The 20544-nt window shown below is 35.9% G+C and overlaps 1 protein-coding gene across 12 annotated transcripts in view; it reads right to left on the minus strand.

The window, feature by feature from the left end:
- Positions 1-272: 272 nt before the first annotated feature.
- The window catches only part of SENP6 (SUMO specific peptidase 6), a 101859-nt gene continuing 81587 nt past the window's right edge, over positions 273-20544 (minus strand). For all 12 annotated transcript variants that reach the window (XM_032651027.1, XM_032651026.1, XM_032651025.1 and 9 more), the window contains 8 exons: positions 19031-19153; positions 17940-18032; positions 14181-14611; positions 8897-9000; positions 6996-7084; positions 5233-5301; positions 4984-5134; positions 273-1341 (listed from right to left, as the gene is read on the minus strand). In XM_032651027.1, the coding sequence (XP_032506918.1) occupies positions 1135-1341; positions 4984-5134; positions 5233-5301; positions 6996-7084; positions 8897-9000; positions 14181-14611; positions 17940-18032; positions 19031-19153 (1267 nt within the window). In that variant the 3' untranslated portion in view covers positions 273-1134. The remainder of the gene's footprint in view (positions 1342-4983; positions 5135-5232; positions 5302-6995; positions 7085-8896; positions 9001-14180; positions 14612-17939; positions 18033-19030; positions 19154-20544) is intronic.

Below are 20544 nucleotides of genomic sequence, written 5' to 3' on the forward strand. Positions count from 1 at the left end.
CTGTGCAACATTTCATTTGAAAATAACAGTTTCAGCAGATATATGCAAGATTCCTACATGAGTTGTAAATCTGTCATCAAAACCATCACATTTTAGTATTTTTAAAGGGGAATTCAATATAGGAGATTTTTTCTGCATTATGCAACTGATTAAAGACAGCACTTTTACATGTAAAAATAATTTACACTAAAAAACTCAGGTGCAAAAAGTCTGATACTCTGTTTATCAAAATAACAAGAACAAAATGAGCAATGATAAAATAGCAAAAGTCATTACAAAAAATAGTAAATTCCTATTTAAATTCCTGTGCTCACAGGTTAAAAATGTTTATCAATTAACTATATCACAGATTGTAGATACTTTAAGCTATAATATAGAAAGGTAACATGAGATATTTGAAATTCAAGTTGTACTTACCAAAATAGTTTTAACCTGAGTCTCTGACATCTTCAGAAATGTACTTGACAATAATGTATGATAAAGTATAGTTAATATTTAGTAGTATAATTCAAAGTTATTTTTCTTTGACGTGCTCTAAATACTGCTTCTTCTTAAATGTTTGAGTAAAACTATAAATATTTATTACACTTTTGGGGCCAAGTTCTCTAAACACAAGGGAGTGTCTGAATTAAAAGCTGTTACTTTTTCCTGCTATACAAACATATGAGGATGTCTTTCATGTTCAAAATGCCTTTGATTTAATCTTATTTTCACATTTCAAGTTATTTTAAAACAAATGCAAAGGTCAAAAGATTATCATAGATACACACCCACTGAAGAATTTAATACAATCTCACTAAAGGATATCAACTTAATCATCTCCTCCTATAAATATTTTCTTTTTATTTATTTTGTGTTTAGAAGTTGCAGTTTTAAGTACTATTAACAGAAAATACATAACAACAGCTTCCTAACAAGTGAAAAAAAATAATTATAAATGCTGGAAAAATTGACCTCATTGACATATTTACAGACTTTTATTTCATACAGACTCCATTGGAAATTATATGACATTTATTATACAAGCATTAACATTTCCAAATCACTGCATAGTGAGCACTTCAGTTCTTTATTGTCTATACCCTTGAAAGTCACTCAGTTGCTGAAGGCAATACTGACAAGCATCAAAAATGGTCAAACTGAGATGCTACTGATATATCGTTCTGCTCCTTTGCCTAAAGATGTTTCTGTCGTGTCCTTATGCTTTTTTTTCTCCTTGCTCCTCTGATCCTCCTGCAACTTCAGAATGATGTTTCGGATTTCTTCTCTTTTCGTTCTCATTCTTGGGGGAGGAAACCAGTTTTCCAAATTCATGGGCAGTTCAAAATTGAGAATTGGATTCTGAAAATAAAAACATTAAATGCACCTTAGAAAACTATAATAAAAAGTATCTTGGTTTCAATCACAAAAGCATTCCAGAGAAGAAATGAAAAAAATCAGTACTTACTCATTATCTATTTCATGCAGGCACTGTGCTGGGCACTGGAGATGTAAGACAAGACAGTTTCTGCCTACAGATCTTATAGTCTAGATCAGGGGCCAGCAAACTACAGCTAGTGGGCCACATTCTGCCTATTGCCTGTTCTTGTAAATAAAAGCCTTACTGGAACACACCCACAGTAACTCATCTACATGCTGCCTGTGGATGCTTTCTTTCATGCCGCAATAGCAGAACCGAGTGTAGAGACCGTATGGCCGCAGAGCCTGAAATATTTCCTACCTGACTACCTGGTGCCTTATGAAAGTGACTGCTAACTCCAGTCGAGATAGATAACTCAACAATTAAAACAATGAATATGACAAGTATTAAGGCAGGAGAAGCTGAGTCCTATGCAAATACATATCTAAGGGCTTAGCACAATTTCAAGAAGTGATGTTTATGCTAAGACCTGAAGAATGAGTAGGAGTTAGCCAAATAAGGAATGACAGAAGCAACAGGGAAGAGTATTCCAGGTAATGAAATATATACCAACGCCTGGAGGCAAGAGACAATATGACACAACAGGAGAGGCTGAATGACATCCAGGGGGATGGTGTGTAGAATGCTGGAGTGAGAATGGTAGAAATGAGGCTAGAAGCTTGAACAGGAGTTGGATGATGCAGGCCACTGAAGGATTCTGGTCTTTAACTCAAGAATAACAGGAAGCCATTATAAGATTTAAAGCAGAAAAGCAACACAATTAGATTTGGGTTTTGGGAAAACAACTGTGAAAAATACAAGGCAAGAGGCCACGTCAGAGGCTGGTGCAGCAGTTTGGAATAGTGAGGATAATGAAATGGACTTAGTGGTAGCAGGGGTAAATAACTGAACATAAGTGACACTAAGTGACAGAACTCACAGGGCTTATGGCACCACGGGTGGTGGATGAAGAAGAGGAAGAAGTCAAGATAACCGTAAAGAATATCCAAGAGAGCCCAGAGAGAAACCCACACACATATGGTTACCTTATTGTTGATAAAGGAGGCAAGAATATATAATGGAGAAAAGACAGCCTCTTCAGTAAGTGGTGCTGGGAAAACTGGACAGCTACATGTAAAAGTATGAGATTAGAACACTCTCTAACACCATACACAAAAATAAACTCAAAATGGATTAAAGACCTAAATGTGGGCTTCCCTGGTGGCGCAGTGGTTGAGAGTCCGCCTGCCGATGCAGGGTACACGGGTTCGTGCCCTGATCCAGGAAGATCCCACATGCCGCAGAGCGGCCGGGCCTGTAAGCCGTGGCCGCTGAGCCTGCGCGGCCAGAGTCTGTGCTCCGCAACGGGAGAGGCCACAACAGTGAGAGGCCCGCGTAGTGCCAAAAAAAAAAAAAAAAAAAAAAAAGACCTAAATATAAGGCCAGGCACTATCAAACTCTTAGAGGAAAACATAGTAAGAACACTCTTTGACATAAATCACAGCAAGATCTTTTTTGACCGACCTCCTAGAGTAATGGAAATAAAAACAAAAATAAACAAATGGGCTTAAAAGCTTTTGCACAGCAAAGGAAACCATAAACAAGACAAAAAGACAACCCTCAGAAGGGGAGAAAATATTTGCAAATGAAGCAACTGACAAAGGATTAATCTCCAAAATATACAAGCAGCTCATGCAGGTCAGTATCAAAAAAACAAACCCAATCCAAAAATGGACAGGAGACCTAAATAGACATTTCTCCAAAGAAGATATACAGATTGCCAACAAACACATGAAAGGACACGCTCAACATCAATAATCATCAGAGAAATGCAAATCAAAACTACAATGAGGTATCACCTCACACCAGTTAGAATGGGCATTATCAGAAAATCTACAAACAATAAATGCTGGAGGGCTTCCCTGGTGGCGCAGTGATTAAGAATCCGCCTGCCAATGCAGGGGACACGGGTTCGAACCCTGGTCTGGGAAGATCCCACATGCCGCGGAACAACTAAGCCCGTGTGCCACAACTACAGAGCCTGCGCTCTAGAGCCCAAGAGCCACAGCTACTGAGCCCGCGTGCCTAGAGTCTGTGCTCCACACAAGAGAAGTCACTGCAATGAGAAGCCCGCACACCGCAATGAAGAATAGCCCCTGCTCACTGCAACCAGGGAAAGTCCATACGCAGCAACAAAGACCCAATGCAGCCAAAAATAAATAAATAAAATAAATAAATTAAAAAAAATTGCTGGAGAGGGTGTGGAGAACAGGGAACCCTCTTGCACTGTTGGTGGTAATGTAAATTGATACAGCCACTATGGAGAACAGTACGGAGGTTCCTTAAAAAACTAAAAATAGAACTGCCGTATGACCCAGCAATCCCACTGCTGGGCATATACCCTGAGAAAACTATAATTCAAAAAGTCATGTACCACAGTGTTCACTGTAGCTCTATTTACAATAGCCAGGACATGGAAGCAATCTAAGTGTCCATCGACAGATGAATGGATAAAGAAGATGTGGCACATATATACAATGGAATATTACTCAGCCATAAAAAGAAATGAAATTGAGTTATTTGTAGTGAGGTGGATGGACCCAGCGTCTGTCATACAGAGTGAAGTAAGTTAGAAAGAGAAAAACAAATACCATATGCTAACACATATGTATGGAATCTAAAAAAAAAAAAAGGTTCTGCAGAACCTAGGGGCAGGACAGGAATAAAGACGCAGACGCAGAGAATGGACTTGAGGACACAAGGAGGGGGAAGGGTAAGCTGGGACGAAGTGAGAGAGTGGCATGGACATATATACACTACCAAACGTAAAACAGATAGCTAGTGGGAAGCAGCCGCATGGCACAGGGAGATCAGCTCGGTGCTTTGTGACCACTTAGAGGGGTGGGATAGGGAGGGTGGGAGGGAAATGCAAGAGGGAGGAGATATGGGGATATATGTATATGTATAGCTGATTCACCTTGTTATAAAGCAGAAACTAACACAACAATGTAAAGCAATTATACTCCAATAAAGATGTTTAAAAAAAAAAAGAATATCCAAGGGAGGTGTGCGTGGTATTGTACCTCTGAAGTCAAAGGAAGAACGTGTTATGTGGAAGGAATAAAACAGTGTCAAACGGTGCTGCGAGGTCAGGAACAATTCCAATATAAGGGTGAGGGTCAAGCCGGATTATAGAGATTTGAGAAGCAAATAGGATTCGTGGAAATGAAGACAATGAATATAAACACTTGTCCAGAAATATATCTGTGAAGGGGAGAAAAGAAGGTAAAAGATATAGCCCGAATCATGGGAGAGATTTCATAAGGCAGAAAGAGCCAGTGGAGAGGAACTGATTAGTGATGAGTAATGAGGTCAACAAGCCTTGGATTTGATGGAGTATGGTCATTTTTATTTTATGCCTTAAAAACTCTCCAATTTAAGAGTCTTTGCTCCTTGGAATAATTTTTGAAACAACAGTTTTCAATCTCTTCAAAATATTTGCTTACTGTGTTTTTTACACTAACATGAGATCAAACACACCATTTTATTATTTATTAAATCAGATCCAACAAACTGAAACCCACCTCAAAAAAGCTCTCTACATACTGCAATACGTATACACCACAATCACTGAAGTTGTTTTGCTGGGGTACTTTTGGATTAGAGCCTTTCATAACATCTTTGGAAAAACTTCTTTTGCATCCTTTTTTAACTTCCCACTCCACTTCTAAATACCTGCAATGATGTGTATATAGTAAGAATACATACATATAAATATACATAGTTCCTCATTCCCACCAGAATACAAAGTACAGGTAGAGTTTTGAACTTACTCTCTTAGAATTTTTACAACATTTGACCGAGAAGGCCCTCTGAGTGAGTCCATCAGTAGGATACAAGGTCTATACGGTAGAAATGACCAAATATTAATACTTTATAATGTTTAAAAGGCATAAAAAGATGTACATTAACAATAAAATTTCAAACCTTAAAAATTCACTTTGTATGACTCAGTAAAACTTGCTGGGGGGGGGGGCGGATAACACCCTAATAATACTTAACTATCCATGGTTATATTAAATACTGAATTAAAGAGTAATAATTTAATCATATCTAAGTTATGAATATAGTTCACCAAAGTTCCTAAAAACACTTAAAAATTTAGTAGAAAGTCAAAACAATTCAGAAAATTTGAACATCTGCATATTCCAAATTACCAAAAGTGAGACCATGCAAAAGTAGAAGAAAAATAATCCCATTTTTAACTAAAATCTATTTTAGATAAAAAAACCCAGGTGATCTTCACATAAAAGAATTAGTTTAGAATCCAGTGTTTTGGGCGAGGTTCCACTTCAGAACACTCAGTATAAATAATACTCAACTTTTAAAATTTTGTTGTTAAACCCAAGTAAGTGAGGAAGTCTAATGTAGTGCAAAAAGTCCTGAAATGATTAAAGATCTAGGTTCTTCCTGGCTAACATTTTATGGGATTTGGAAAAAATCTCTCAACTGCTCTAGGTCTCTATGTTTTCCTTTATAAATGAAGTTTGCTTTTCAAATGCTATTAATGGAGTTTCAGACAAGATTTCCTACAAAAAGTCAAAAGAGATGAAGTCTAGAAATAAGTACTACTTCATCGCCTAAGAAGTCTGCAGACCCTGGCAAGATCTCAGAACATGTACTTCTGAGAACCAAAATAGACTCACTCTCAATTTGGGGTTTCCATCTGTTTCTTTGTTTTTTTTTTTTTTTTTTTTTTTTTTTTTTTTTGCTGCACCACGGCTTGCGGGATCTTAGTTCCCCAACCAGGGATTGAACCCACGCCCTCAGCAGTGAGAGCGCAGAATCCTAACCACTGGACTGCCAGGGAATTCCCTGGGTTTCCCACCTGGAACATGTCCCTTAGGACTGCCTTAAGTCACTCCACAGCCTTCACACAGTAGCTATGGAACCAGTGTAAACTCCAATTCCCATGTTACTGACGTGAATTTGAATGACATTCTTTGTCCTTTCCTGCTCCAAATCACTATATATCCAAAAGGAGTAGTGGTTTTCTATGCAGACGCACAGACATGGAAAATGGGCAAATGGAGAACTGAAATAATTTCCATTCTTCCCAACTCAAACCTTGGACATTGGGCAGGACCTAATTTTCCCCACTGACTCTGAAAGCTTCTGTGATTTTTGCTTAAATACCTGTTTTAATTAAAACAGTATGGTTAATGTTTTATTCTAAGAGGGTACGTGAATAAAAATTATCATGTAGGGTCTTCCCTGGTGGCGCGGTGGTTTAAGAATCCGCCTACCAATGCAGGGGACATGGGTTTAAGCCCTGGTCTGGGGAGATCCCACACGCCACGGAGCAACTAAGCCCGTGCGCCACAACTACTGAGCCCACACATCTAGAGCCCATGTGCAATGAGAAGCCTGCGAACCGCAACGAAGAGCAGCCCCTGCTCTCCGCAACTAAAGAAAGCACGCGCACAGCAATGAAGACCCAATCCAGCCAAAAATAAGTAAAATTAAAAAAAAAAAAGAGTAACAGTTAAAAAAAAAAACTATCATGTAGTTTGCAAGATGTACGGTTAATGCTTACTGTTTACAGATAGTAGGTTTTAAATGCCACTGTCCTATTTCAGAATTGCAGTTGTCATCGGCAAGGAATCCATCATCACTGCTGTCATCCTGTAAAAGAGAGCCTACTGTTAGTATTGAAAATATACAATCTAAATTACTAATAACGTAACAAAATAGCACTATTGAGGATAAAAATCCTTGTAGCAAATATGTAAAAAAATATTTTTCTGTTTAGGTGATCAGACATTAGAAAATGTGTTACGTCACTCAATTCCAATGATGTAACACTACAACACAGGCATCTTAATGAAAGAAACCATCAATCAGAGGTCTAAGAAAACTTGTTACATCTATTTACTCAATCTAAATTTTTAAAGATGAAGTATACCATGACTGATTCTTCTCTAGTCAAACATTATGGCTCTGATTTTAGGTATTTTTACAAAAATTTAATTTGTTGGCTAAAACAACTGTTTTCACAATAGGACATGAATGACTTATATTTATCATCTTTTCACACAAAAATTTTTTTCTTATCAGAAACATTTAAAGGTTTTTGGAAACACTGTTTTACTTGACAAAACCCTTTACCCACTTCACGTGACAGAAGACAGCTTTATGATAGTGTGTCTTATTCTACTGATTACCTTGAATGTAAAACAAACAAAGCTTTTTTTGTCCTGTGGGAAAGCTTCTGGCAACCTTTTGAATGAAACAGTCAACAGTAGGAATGATAATAGTAGTAATACACGGTTAGATTAACTAGTTCACGTAACTGCTATGACCAAAAACGAGCATATGAAGTGCTCATTATAAACCTTGAATGTAATCCAGATATGTGTCTGTATATATTAGAAGGAAAAATTGTATTTCATAGCCACGCACTGTAGACCAAGGGACATCACAAAAATGTTTTTTGTTCACAAGAGGATTGAGCAAAAAGGAAAAATGGTGCAGTACAAAGTTATCTTTACTACTAGATAAACTCAAAGTTTGTCTTAACAACTAAGGAAGAGGCAGAAAAAGGAAATGGAATAAGCTTTTCTGTCAGTAGAAAATGCCTGTTTAACTGAAGTTATAAAATATTTTCAAAAATATACTTTATTCTTGGTGTTAATAAAGCTTATTAGGGCAAATAAGACTCTAAGGAAATATGAGAATCGACCTACGTTAATTTTAACTAAACATGATCTGCTCCTGCCATGATGCATATACAGCAGATTAGATGAAAGGAAAAATCATTAGGTGGTAAAAATAGTGTAATTCTGCTGTGTTCGTGCACCACACACCACATAATCGAAAACGTGAACACTTGCCTCCTGAGTGTTAAGTAAGACCGAAGGTTAAGCACGGCGCACAAATGCTTTAAAAGAGCAACGGAAAGGGGTGCGGTAGGGGTGGTGGGCGGTCGCTGGGTCGCGGCGGGAGGATCCATTTCACATGGAAACTTTCCACGGGGGGTGATATTAGTTTAGTCCTCAATGGCAAACTAAACAAACAAACAAAAACCCCAAAACAAAAAATGAAACAACGTTCATACATCTATCCCGGCAACTTCTGAACTGAAAACCAAATTTGTGTTGTGAGATGAGATCCAAGTACAGAAGGCATGAGTTAACCGTTTGAAGTAATCGCCTATAAAAATCTAAAGAACAACTTTTTTTTTTTCTTCTGTACCCGGGCCTCTCACTGTTGTGGCCTCTCCTGTTGCGGAGCACAGGCTCCGGACGCGTAGGCTCAGCAGCCATGGCTCACGGGCCCAGCCGCTCCGCGGCATGTGGGATCTTCCCGGACCGGGGCACGAACCCGCGTCCCCTGCATCGGTAGGCAGAGTCTCAACCACTGCGCCACCAGGGAAAGCCCAGGGAAGCTTTTAATTATATAAAACACTAGAACTTTTTGCCAAGCGTTAGGTTTCACCTGGTTATCCTGATCTTCTGAGAAGTCGATGAGTTCATCTTCAAGCATTTTACTACCTTCAGCTGATTCATCACTGTAGTTTAGTCTGATTTTGCTTAAGCCATCTGTATCAATAAGAAACATTACATAATTTTTAAAAAGAACACACACAGAACTTATAGTACATGATGTTAAAATTAATGCTAGTAATTACGAATACAAAATCTGTCTTAGCATGTAAATATCACAAGTATAAAATAAGTTACTTTTAAGTAAAAAACCTGGATTATGTCATCTACAGAGTTGTTTCTACTACTCAGACCCTAAAATTTATTAAACTTTAAACACTAGGTATCAATTATATTATTAAATATTTATGTATATTTAAATACATGTATATATATATAAAGATTTTGTGCTACGTATGCTAGGTATCTTTAGTAACAGAAGCTACAATAGTTTGAAAACAACTCAATTGTTCAATAACAGGAATGGTTAGCAAACGTAGAACATAAAATGAAATACTGTGTACACTAGAGAAATTAAAATTGTGAAAATATGGAAAATTATACAAGTTAAAAAAACATGATTAAAACAAAGTAAAACAGGCTTGCTTTTGCACAAATAATTTAAAAAAATACAAAAATGAAAATAATTATGCTAGGATAGTAGTTATGGATGAGTTCCTCAACTCTGTATATTTTTCCTTCATGTTTGGTTATATTCATAGACTTTTCAACAAAATAAAATGACACAAGCCAACGTAGGTGCTGGGCAGTATGAAAATAAATGACTCGTAGAAATATTTGAAATGAATTCTTTTAAAGGTCTGTTTCAAGAATCTAAATCCTTAAAAATCAATGATTTTCTTAAAGAAACAGAAGATTTACCAGAAAATAATGAAAACTGAGCAGGAACTTTGATGCCAAATATACAAATATTGTTTATTATAGAGCATACCATTTCCAAGTTTTTAAAAGCATGACTTCAAGGTATTTTAAACAGGATTTAACTTATTTTGGTACAAGTTATTAAAAGGGCAAAAGAATACTAATATAAGCAAGATAGGATGGGAAAACAGCAAGATAAAAGTGCTCCTGGAAAAATACATTTAACATATATAAAAGTCCAAACGTTGTGATCGAAAACATACTATTTGAAATAATAAAGCACGCAAAGAATAACCTTTTCAATTTCTCTTTCAAAAGTCTGTATTTTTATGCTTTCTTGAAGCAAGAACACCTATATTTAAATAAAACTTGTCCAAATCCTCAGGCAGTTAAGAGCTAGTCACTACAATCAAGTTATTTTTGTAGCAAAGTATTCCTGTCTATACCTATCTATTACACAGAAACTGTGTCATATAAACATGAACCTTATACAAATGAAATACGTGTGCACTGCAAAAAAGGAGAAAAGTAATTTAAATAGTGTAGTCAATTTCTTCAACTATTTCATTCAGTAAACAAATGCCCTAGTATAAATTGAGAGGCAATAACTCAATCAGCTGTTCTCCCAATCAGTCCCATTTCCTGAGCTTTTCTCACATAGTGAGATCACTTGAAGATGCCAAACCAAGCGTGATTCTAGAGTTTAAAAATACACAGTTTTCATGTACCATACAGAGCAAGACAACTACTTCAAATGGTGCCCAACTGAAAAAACACCAAATCAAAGTAGTGATAACAGACATTATTCTCCTACAGTTGACCTTAAAAACCTAATCCCCGTGGCAAGATACAACTCCTTATTTACTGCAGCATGTCAACCGACATCAGTCAACACTCTGTACATGTTCAATGGTTAAAATTATGTTAAATGTTTTATTTAAGTCCTGTCAACAATACTCCCAGACCAAATAGAAACAGATCACTAAGATATTAATCATAATCACAAAAATTTTTACAAGCTCTCCTTATCCTCATTTCTGATACGTCATTATTTTATCTAGGATAGACGGCTTAGCCATCCTCTCCAAGGCAGTAAAGGCTCCTCTAGAGAGCACTCTAATTCAATGTACTTTTGGGTGAGTGATGCCTTGGAAACATCTGATGAAAGATATGAGAGCTCGTTCCTGAAAAATACAGACCCATTCTAGAGAACCATTTTTCAAACTGTGGGACACTATGGTCATTGGATTAAGATAAGCATTGAATAGAAAAATGCCAGTGTATCACACACAATAAAGGTAAATTAATTTCCTTTAAGGAAGATATAGTCGATAAAGTTACACACATACTAAAAACAAAACAAAACAAATGCACAAACTATAATTTTTAATAGAAGAATAAACAGATATTATAAAAGGGCAAACTACATACAACAGATATTCTTTACTTTGGTCTCCATTAGGATTTATGGGTATATTTACTCAAATTTAACAGGTTATTTCTCAACTAGAACATTAACTTGTAGAGAGAGCCACCAGGAATTTCTGGGGTTTGTGTATATGAAGGAAGTCCTAAGGCTTTGTTTGTCCCATTGCTCTAAGACATGCACTTTAATTCATTTTTTAAACTTGAATTCACATTAAACTGTATGAAATTACTGATCAAAAAGGAACTTAAAAAATGTTCTGTGGAGATATAATTCACATACAATTCACCCATTTAAAGTGTACATGTAAGTAGTTTTTGGTATATTTACAAATACTATGTGCAACCATCCCTGGTGTCAACTTTAAAACATTTTCAAAATGTTTTAAATCTCAAAAAACCCCACAAAAAAACAAACAAACAAACAAAAACTCTGTACACTTCAGCTATCACTCCCTTCTCCCTATACTCCTGTCCCATACCCGCAACCAGCCCTAAGCAGCCATTAACTCACTCTACAGATTTTCCTGGGAGATTTCATACAAATGGAATCACATAATATGAGGTCTTCTATGACTACTTAGCATGCTTTCAAGTTTCATCTATGTAGCATGTATCACTCCTTCGTTTCTTTTTATGGCCTAATAATATTCCATTGGATGGATGTATCACGTTTTGATTATCCATTTGTCAGCTGATGAACATCTGGATTGTGTCTACCATTTGGCTATTATGAATAATGCTGCTATAAATGTTCATGCCCAAGTTTTTGTGTGGACATATGTTTTTATTTCTCTTGGGTAATTATCTAGGCGTGGAACTGCTGGATCACATGATAACTCTATGTTTAACGTTTCGAGGAACTGTCAAAACTGTCTCCCAAAGCAAGCTGTACCATTTTACATTCCCACTAATGATATATGAAGGCCTCAATTTCCGCACATCCTCACCAACACCTGTTAGTATCTGACTTTCTGATTCTAGCCATGCTGTCAGGGCTATGAAGAGGCATCTCTTTGTGGTTTTGACTTACATTTCCTTCATGACTAATGATGTCCAGCATCTTCTCATGTACTAACTGGCAGGATTTTGTTGTTTTCTTTTTTTATTTTTAATGGGGTATAATTGATTTACAATGTTGTGTTAGTTTCAGGTTTACAGCAAAGTGAATCTGTTATATAAATACATATATCCACTCTTTATTAGATTCTTTTCCCATATAGGCCATCACAGAGTATTGTGTAGAGTTCCCTGTGCTGTACAGTAGGTCCTTATTAGTTATCTGTTTTATATATAGTAGTGTGTATGTGTCCAAAATAAATCCCAATTTATCCCACCTCCAGGACTTTGTTTTAAAGGCAATGAGAAACAGTGCACACTGCCTTGAAGGCTTAATCTTCAGAGTGCCCATCTACACAATGCTTTCTGTTTAGCAAAATGGTAATTAATCTCTAACGTGGCTATTCACTGCCTTTTTTTTTCTATTCAAGTATTAAAATACTAAAACTGAAAAAAATTAGTCAGAACTTGGTGATTACGTACTTCGCTTAATCTTCATTCCATTTCCTGCCTGCTGAAACAGACTTGAAAGTCAGCTAGAAAAGGAAGTGCAGTTGACCCTTGAACAACACAGGTTTGAACTGCACTGGCCCACCCACACATGGATTTCTTTTCAATAAATACGTAGTACAGTACTACACAATCTGAGGTTGGTTGAATCCAGGGATGCGAATCTGTGGATGTGAAACTGTGGTATGACACGAATGGCTGACTATAAAGTTAGAGGTGGATTTTTGATTGTCAGAGGGTCAGCAACCCTAAACCCCATGTTGTTCAAGGGTCAACTGTATTTATCTGCTTGGCTTTCGATATACTTTTTTGCTTTATCTGCTACATTTCCCCCTTCTGCCTTTTATCTTATACCCCCTAAAGGGCACAAAGACCAACACATATGGCTAATGTCAGCTTTATGCAGCTGAGTATGTCAAACAAAAAATATTTTTGTAAGAGCGCAGCCAACACCTTTCTGACTTCCTAAAATAATACAGGCTGGTAGAAGCACAGAGTATGTTGAGCATTCACAACTTTTTCTTGAACTTTTGAGTTCAACTTTTGAAAGTTGGGACTCAACTTTCTTACTGAGTTCACATAATTTCTTCTATGCCTTATAGTGAGTTTTCTCCTCGCAAGAAAATGTATTAGATATACTCATAGTTTAGTAAGTTTGCTATCCTATATACATAGCATATTATGGGTTTATGAAGTAGACTTTGGGGTTGAAGTGGAAATTATGCAGTTGACTTGATATATAATTTAAGTATTTGAAGAGAAACCTTAGATTTCTATAACAAGTGCTAGAAATATGGACCTGATTCAAGGAATAAAACAATTTATTAGAAGTGAAGGGAAATAAAAAAGCAGAGGTTGGACCAGTGCCCTTTCTCCCACTGAAAATCATGAAGGAGAGAGAGTGAGGAACAGAAACTAGCTTTTAATTTGAATGTCAACAGCTATTTGGAGGAGAAATTTCTGCCTCTTGCCCCTTGATCTCAACTGCCCATCTGTAACCTGAGAAGATCGAACTAATTTGCCTTAACAGATCTAAAACTGCAACTACTGTTTATGCTGAATAATTTCCTACAAAATAAATATAAGTCCAAGTTCCTATAAATGGAAAATGCAGACCTTGTACTATAATTTTAAAACTTCATTCTCTGTAAGGGTGAGGGGAGGAGACTCACTATAAAGGGGGCACAAGGGAATTTTTTTGAGTAACGGAAAGGTTCTAAATCTTGATTGTTGTAGTGACTATATGACTATACATTTATCAAAGCTCACTGAGCTATACTTATGAGTGAACGTTACTGTAAGTAAATTATACCTCAATAAACCTGACTTAAAAAAAAAGTGTGCCCTGAAATCTTAATCCTATTTCTAAAAATTCCAACTTATTCTAATTCTTTGATTTTTTAAAACATTTAGAAACATACCTGTATGGTGCATAGAACTTAAATATTCATTCTGTAGGCCACTCTCACTTTTAGTCCTATCAACAACTTTCTGGCATGCAGATTCTCCTTTATTCGATTCTTCATTTTCACTTGCAGTATGATTTATTTTTTTCAGACTACATTTCACACTGCTAAGGTTTCTCCGATAACGAGGGTCACTTTCTTCCTGTTCATTATTTGAATCAATTACAGCTACGCAATGCTTTCTGTTTAGCATCTTCTTAATTACAGGCTTGGCAGCAGAGTTTTGAGAATAACTGTCCATTTCACTGGCTGAAGGTGAAGAAATACAACTGTCCTCTACAGTTGAACATTTTTGCGTGACTGTATTTTCATGGTAATGAGGATTAGGTTCATACTTTGGTTTTTCCAAACCAGGGAAACAAACAACAGCCAAAAACCAGTGTGCACTGTAAAAAACAAATGAAACTACTGAATATATTATTAGAAAAATTTATTATATTTGGCAATAAATATTAAATCTTTTTTCTAAAGGTTTTATAAACAAATTTGTTAAGAATGCCCAATTTTTTCAATTCTCAAATTAATCCACTTGTTCATAGGATCATTGATTCATTAACAGAATACAATGTCTATTCAAAAATAACATAATTTTTGTAATAACATAATTTTTGTCAGAATTACATAGCCTGCGTTCACTTTTGCAAACAATCCTTTGAACATTTTCTTGCTTTTGGAATGAAAAATTCATTGTTTTCCAGGCAATTTGACAAAATGTAAATTACATCACTGCAATTCATCATTCCCATTTACCTTTCCTTTGCCCTATTTACGCCAAGGACAAATACTATCTAGCCTCAAGATTAAAATGTCTTCAGAAGTCTAATTAGACTTAACAATTTTGAACATTTTCTAAATATTGTAAGTAATAGCTTTTAAAAAATTTTATGTCTGTGTTTTTCTTATTAATGAGGTAGGAACTCCTTAATATTGAAAACATTAAATAATTCTTGTCTCATGCTATACTAAAATAAAATACACTAAATTGAAATAATACATCTAATCTAATCATCATCACAGAATTCCAAGTATTAGTAGAATTCCAGCTATCAAGTGGGTACTCATGATAGAGCTGAATTCAGGTAATACAGGTCCCAGCAGTAGGATATAAGCCATGAGTAAGATGCTGTACAGCTAAAAGTGGGTAATATTCATTAATTTAATTAATTTTATTAAGGGCTTACAATTAGCTAGGCACAGTGTTATGTGCTGAGATACAATGAACAGGCTATAGATGTCAGGTAATTTATTAGCTGAGCTCAATATATGTCACAGAGTAGGGTGTTCAGTAGATATTTGCTGAATGAAAAATTAATGTTGACATAGATAAAAGTTATTCTATATTCTGTTTCTGTAAAATATTAAATTCCCCCAAGGTACTACTAAGAAACAGCACTGTCTGTCTCTTCATCAGACAGTATGAGTAGAAAAGGTCACAGATGCTGGATTCATTCTCAGTATTGAAAAGGCCAGATAGAGGAATGCCTCTCTCCTCTTCTTAATTATTAATCTTCAGGATCCCAAGGACTTAGGTCAGGTGAGGCTAGGAGAAGAGCAGCACACCATCTTTCTCACTTCATCAATTCTAAGACACAGCTGATTGTAAGTCACATCTCAACTTCATAAAGGTTATGATGTGAAAATATGTGTTTTGAAAATTGATTAAATATGGTATAATACAGTGACTCTCAACCTATAGCTGAAACCTACGTCTATCACAGTTTTAAACATTTTTCAGCTATGACAATATGGATAAGCCATAGTTTTTCTGTTGCCTCACCTAAAAACTTGGAAAAAAATCTTCCTTCACCTAGCTGAAAAGAGAAAGCTGAATCAGATACATCTGAGGTCACTTTCAACCTCTAAGAGCCAGGAGCCAGGGTTTTGCTTTTATGATCCCTTTTAATATCAGCTACCTTGACCTTAAGCCATCAGTGGGAGAAGAGGCTAAAACAGGTAATTTCGCTTATCTTAAGATGAATTAGATCCAAATATCTAATTTCTGCTCCTTGTCAATTGCTACAATTTTTAACAAACAGCTTATAAACTTTTAGCTTAAAGAAATTACCGCCACAAAGAAAATTAAAAATAAAATAGATGACAAATACATAGCAGCCTAACTAATCTAATTAGCTTTATCTCTTAAAAAAAAAAAAACCCATGATCTGGAAGCTATTCTTTCACCTACAAACAGCACAGTTCTCTTGGTGAACACTTTACTAATGCTGTACCTTTGTTCATCCTCTACCTTTCACCAAGACGACTAAAAGCACTGAATGTAGCTTCCAACCACATCAGATGCTGTGACTAAGAGGGATATGCCTCTATTGCTAAACTGTGTGTACCTAAAATTATACTTTTATTTTAAATTTTTATAATTAATTTCTGACAAATGGCTTCCTATGTATATCCTCCCTTTGGCCTAGTGGGCAGCTCACTTGCTACTTTATATGACAAATTAATGTCAAGAAACTTTACTTTGAGGAAAATGAAGAAACTAAAGATTAGTTTTAAACTTAGTTTAAAATTTTTTTATGATACTATGTTTGACTCAAATATATATCTTTGAAGAAGGTGGGCTTTACAGCTATAACCAATGTTTTAACCTAGTCTACCTATCTTTGACCGGGCTAATTAGAGGGCACAGGTTTTATGATTAGAGCATGATTATAAATAAATAGGATTTGATTATACTATAGAGTGAATTTGTTTTTTATAGTGGGGAAAAAAGAGCATATTCAGAAAATAGCTTGGCACAAACAGGCTTATTAGAAATAAACAATCTTACAGAATACCAACCTCAGATAAGGTTACTCTGCAACCATGATAAAATGAGACAAAGTAAGGCCATTTCATAATTTGTCTCAGCAGAGACAAATATAAGATCACAATGCAACCCCTCAAAATACCAAATATACTTTTTTTGCTAAATGAGCGAATGCAACTTCTTTATCCAAACAAACCACTGCTTCCTTAGACCTTCCACCAAACCAAAGCCCAAATTCTTTTACTGCCTCTTTCAAATACACTTTTACTGAGAGGATCCATAGTCGCCCATGTTGTGTGTTCTCCCTTGAGGCAAGTACTAAACCCAAGTTGTCCAACTACAGGGGTATTCCTGGAGGTCTTTGGCTGGAGGACACAGGAAAATTAAAAAATGAAATAGAAAAACTCTCAAGTTTAAATTGTATAATAAGACTATCCTATACATCTATGCCTCTCTAGTCACTGGGGGAGAAAAACACAAAATGTTTACCACCCCCATTTACTTAGAAAATAGCTGTAAGTGGTAAACATGGTTTTCAGTGAGCAAATGACATAAATCCAGCCACCTTTTCTTCTTTTCGATTAAGAGCCAAAGTGTACCTTAAACTAAAGATTCAAATTATTCTGTGTGAGCTAATCACCATTCTGTACATAGCAGTCTTTTCTATATTGGATGTCTGCTAGACCACAAGCACCATTTTTAAAAGATGACATTATTCTACATTGATGAATAAAATGAAATTAGAAAGATCTCTTATCTAGTGTCTGTAAAATTCAGTATCTTATATGATTCACTGGAAAAGTATATTAATTTCCATAAAATAAAGAATATGAGTGTCAATATATACAACAAATTTCAGAAAGAAGTTAAAAAATGGATGAATTATTCACCTCAAAAACACATCTGCTAAAAACTGCCATCATATTAACATAAAGGAAATTCTTACTCACGCTTCATTAAGGGGTACAAAAATAAAATCCTTTTCAAAAATATCTACATGCCGGGTCCATGTTTTTACTCTTCCATGTCGCTTCTGCTGTATCCTGTAAGACAAGAGAGAAACTATCAAGCTTTTGAAGTGTTTCTAGTGTTTCTGCCTCTAAGCAGCAATTTATACATTACAAAGATTGAGATGTTAATAGATCAGTTGTATGATTTAACAAGTTGTGAGAAGAAAGCAGAACATCTGAGATGGAGCTGGGAAGATGGGAAACTGCCCGTCCCTGAACCTGGAAGAAAGAGATTATTTAATTCCTCCTACTACTTACTAGGGTGGATCAGAGCTACTATTTTTATTGTTGCAGAACTGGTTTTAGCAACGATATCGAGAAGCATATCAGACCATGACCTATAAGAACTGAGGAGAAGAGAGCAGGAAAAGTGAGCACTATCTTACAGCTGGTGAAACAGGACAGAACCAGCACTGATCAAAACCAACCACTACCATCAACTCTAAGAAGCAAAATCAGGGATCACTGGAATAGTAGAAAATATTATTAATATTATGCACAGCAGCCATCAATTCAAGACATTTAACAGCACTTATGACAAAAAATGTTCCAACTCTTTGTGTGTATCTTGTGACCAATTGCCAGCAAGTATTAGAGCTGGATGCAGTCACTATATGGAGAGGCATTAGAAATAACTCAGGCCTCATATGTAGAATGTTGTTTCCTTAACTTGTCTGAGAAGAATTATCCAAAGAACTTATTAAAATTACAGATTCACAGGTTCCTCTGTTAGCTATTATGGATGGAACATCTGGGGTAAAACAGAGCAATCGGTATTTAATAAGTATTCAAGTAATTTTTCTTTTTTAAACTATCAGATATATTTGGGAAATACTGATCTAGATATCAGACCTAACACTTTTATGAATTCCAGGTATTCTTGGAGTTTTAGACTATTATAAATTATATTAATTTTGCTAATTGAGAATGGAAGTAAAAAATGTTGCTTTAATACAAATAAGCGATTTTTTCTAAGTTAAACTTAAGTGACTTACTACATCTGTTAAATATTTTCAAAAAGCTTGACTTACGACAGATTAGTTGTTTCATGAAGATTTCTCCTCTCTCTCTGATTAAGGCGTTTATAGAAGAAAGAACTGAATACATGAATTCGGTCAGCTTCTTCTTTCTTCAATTTTTCAAGCACCAAATATCTGTTTTATAAAAAGTAATTCCAAATAGAATGAATTTAACAGTTTATACTAAAAACAGTGATCAAGTATCTATTTAGCCACCATCAATCTCTATTCCTTTAAACTGAAAGAAGTCATAAACAAAATTTATTTCATATTCTAGACAATGATTACTATCAGATTATTTGTAGGTAATAAGTGGTGTTTGAAAGTAAAACTAGGATTTGAAAGATCTAATCTTCTATGAACATTCATAGAAACATTATTTATCATACCCCAAAAATAGAAATGACAGAAATGCTCATCACCGATGAATGGAAAATGTGATATATCCATACAATGGAATATTATTTGGCAATAAAAAGAAATGAAGGACTTCCCTGGTGGCACAGTGGTTAAGAATCCGCCTGCCAATGCAGGCGGCACGGGTTTGAGCCCTGGTCCGGGAAGATCCCACACACCGCAGAACAACTAAGCCCACGTGCCACAACTACTGAGCCTTTGCTCTAGAGCCTGCAAGCCACAGCTACTGAGCCCACGTGCCACAACTACTGAGCCCACATGCCGCAACTACTGAAGCCCATGCACCTAGAGCTTGTGCTCTGCAACAAGAGAAGCCACTGCAATGAGAAGCCCGTGCACCGCAACGAGGAGTGGCCCCCGTTCGCCGCAACTAGAGAAAGCCCACGTGCAGCAACGAAGACCCAATGCAGCAAAAAATATATTTTAAAAAATGAAGTTCTGATACATGCTGTAACATAGAAGAACCGTGAAAACGTTATGCTAAGTGAAAGAAGCTAGTCACAAAAGTCCACATATTGTATGATTCCATGTATATGAAATGCTCAGAATATGCAAATCCAGAGATAGCAAGGAGACTGGTGGTTGCTTAGAGCTGGGGTGGGCTGGGGAAATGGGGAGCCACTGCTAATGGGTATTGAGGGTCTGTAGGGGGTGAAAATGTTCTAATATCGATTATGGTGATGGTTGCACAACTGTCTGAACACACTAAAAACCACTGAATTATACACTTTAAATGGGTGAATTGTATGGTATGTGCTCTGTACGTCAATAAAGCTGTTAGTTTTATGTTTATTTTGTTTTAAACAGTTAATAAACCATGACTAGCCATAAACTGCTTTTTATAAAACAGAAAGAATCTGTACAGTGGTGAGGTTATAACAATGACTCTTTAAAGTGATCTTACATCAGTTCTAATTTTTCCTTGCCTTAGTTGTTTTTTTCTATAGGTCTATATCAAGACAAATAGAAATGGTTTATATTACAAAGAGAAATTATGATATATTAAATTTAATTATTTATGCTCCAAACTCCCTCAAAGGAGCTATGCAAATTCAAGCTTATGACCATATTCATCTTATTAAAATGAGGAGAGTATGAAAGCCTTGTGA

Source organism: Phocoena sinus, chromosome 12 (assembly GCF_008692025.1).
Source record: "Phocoena sinus isolate mPhoSin1 chromosome 12, mPhoSin1.pri, whole genome shotgun sequence".
Classification (NCBI taxonomy): Eukaryota; Metazoa; Chordata; class Mammalia; order Artiodactyla; family Phocoenidae; genus Phocoena; species Phocoena sinus.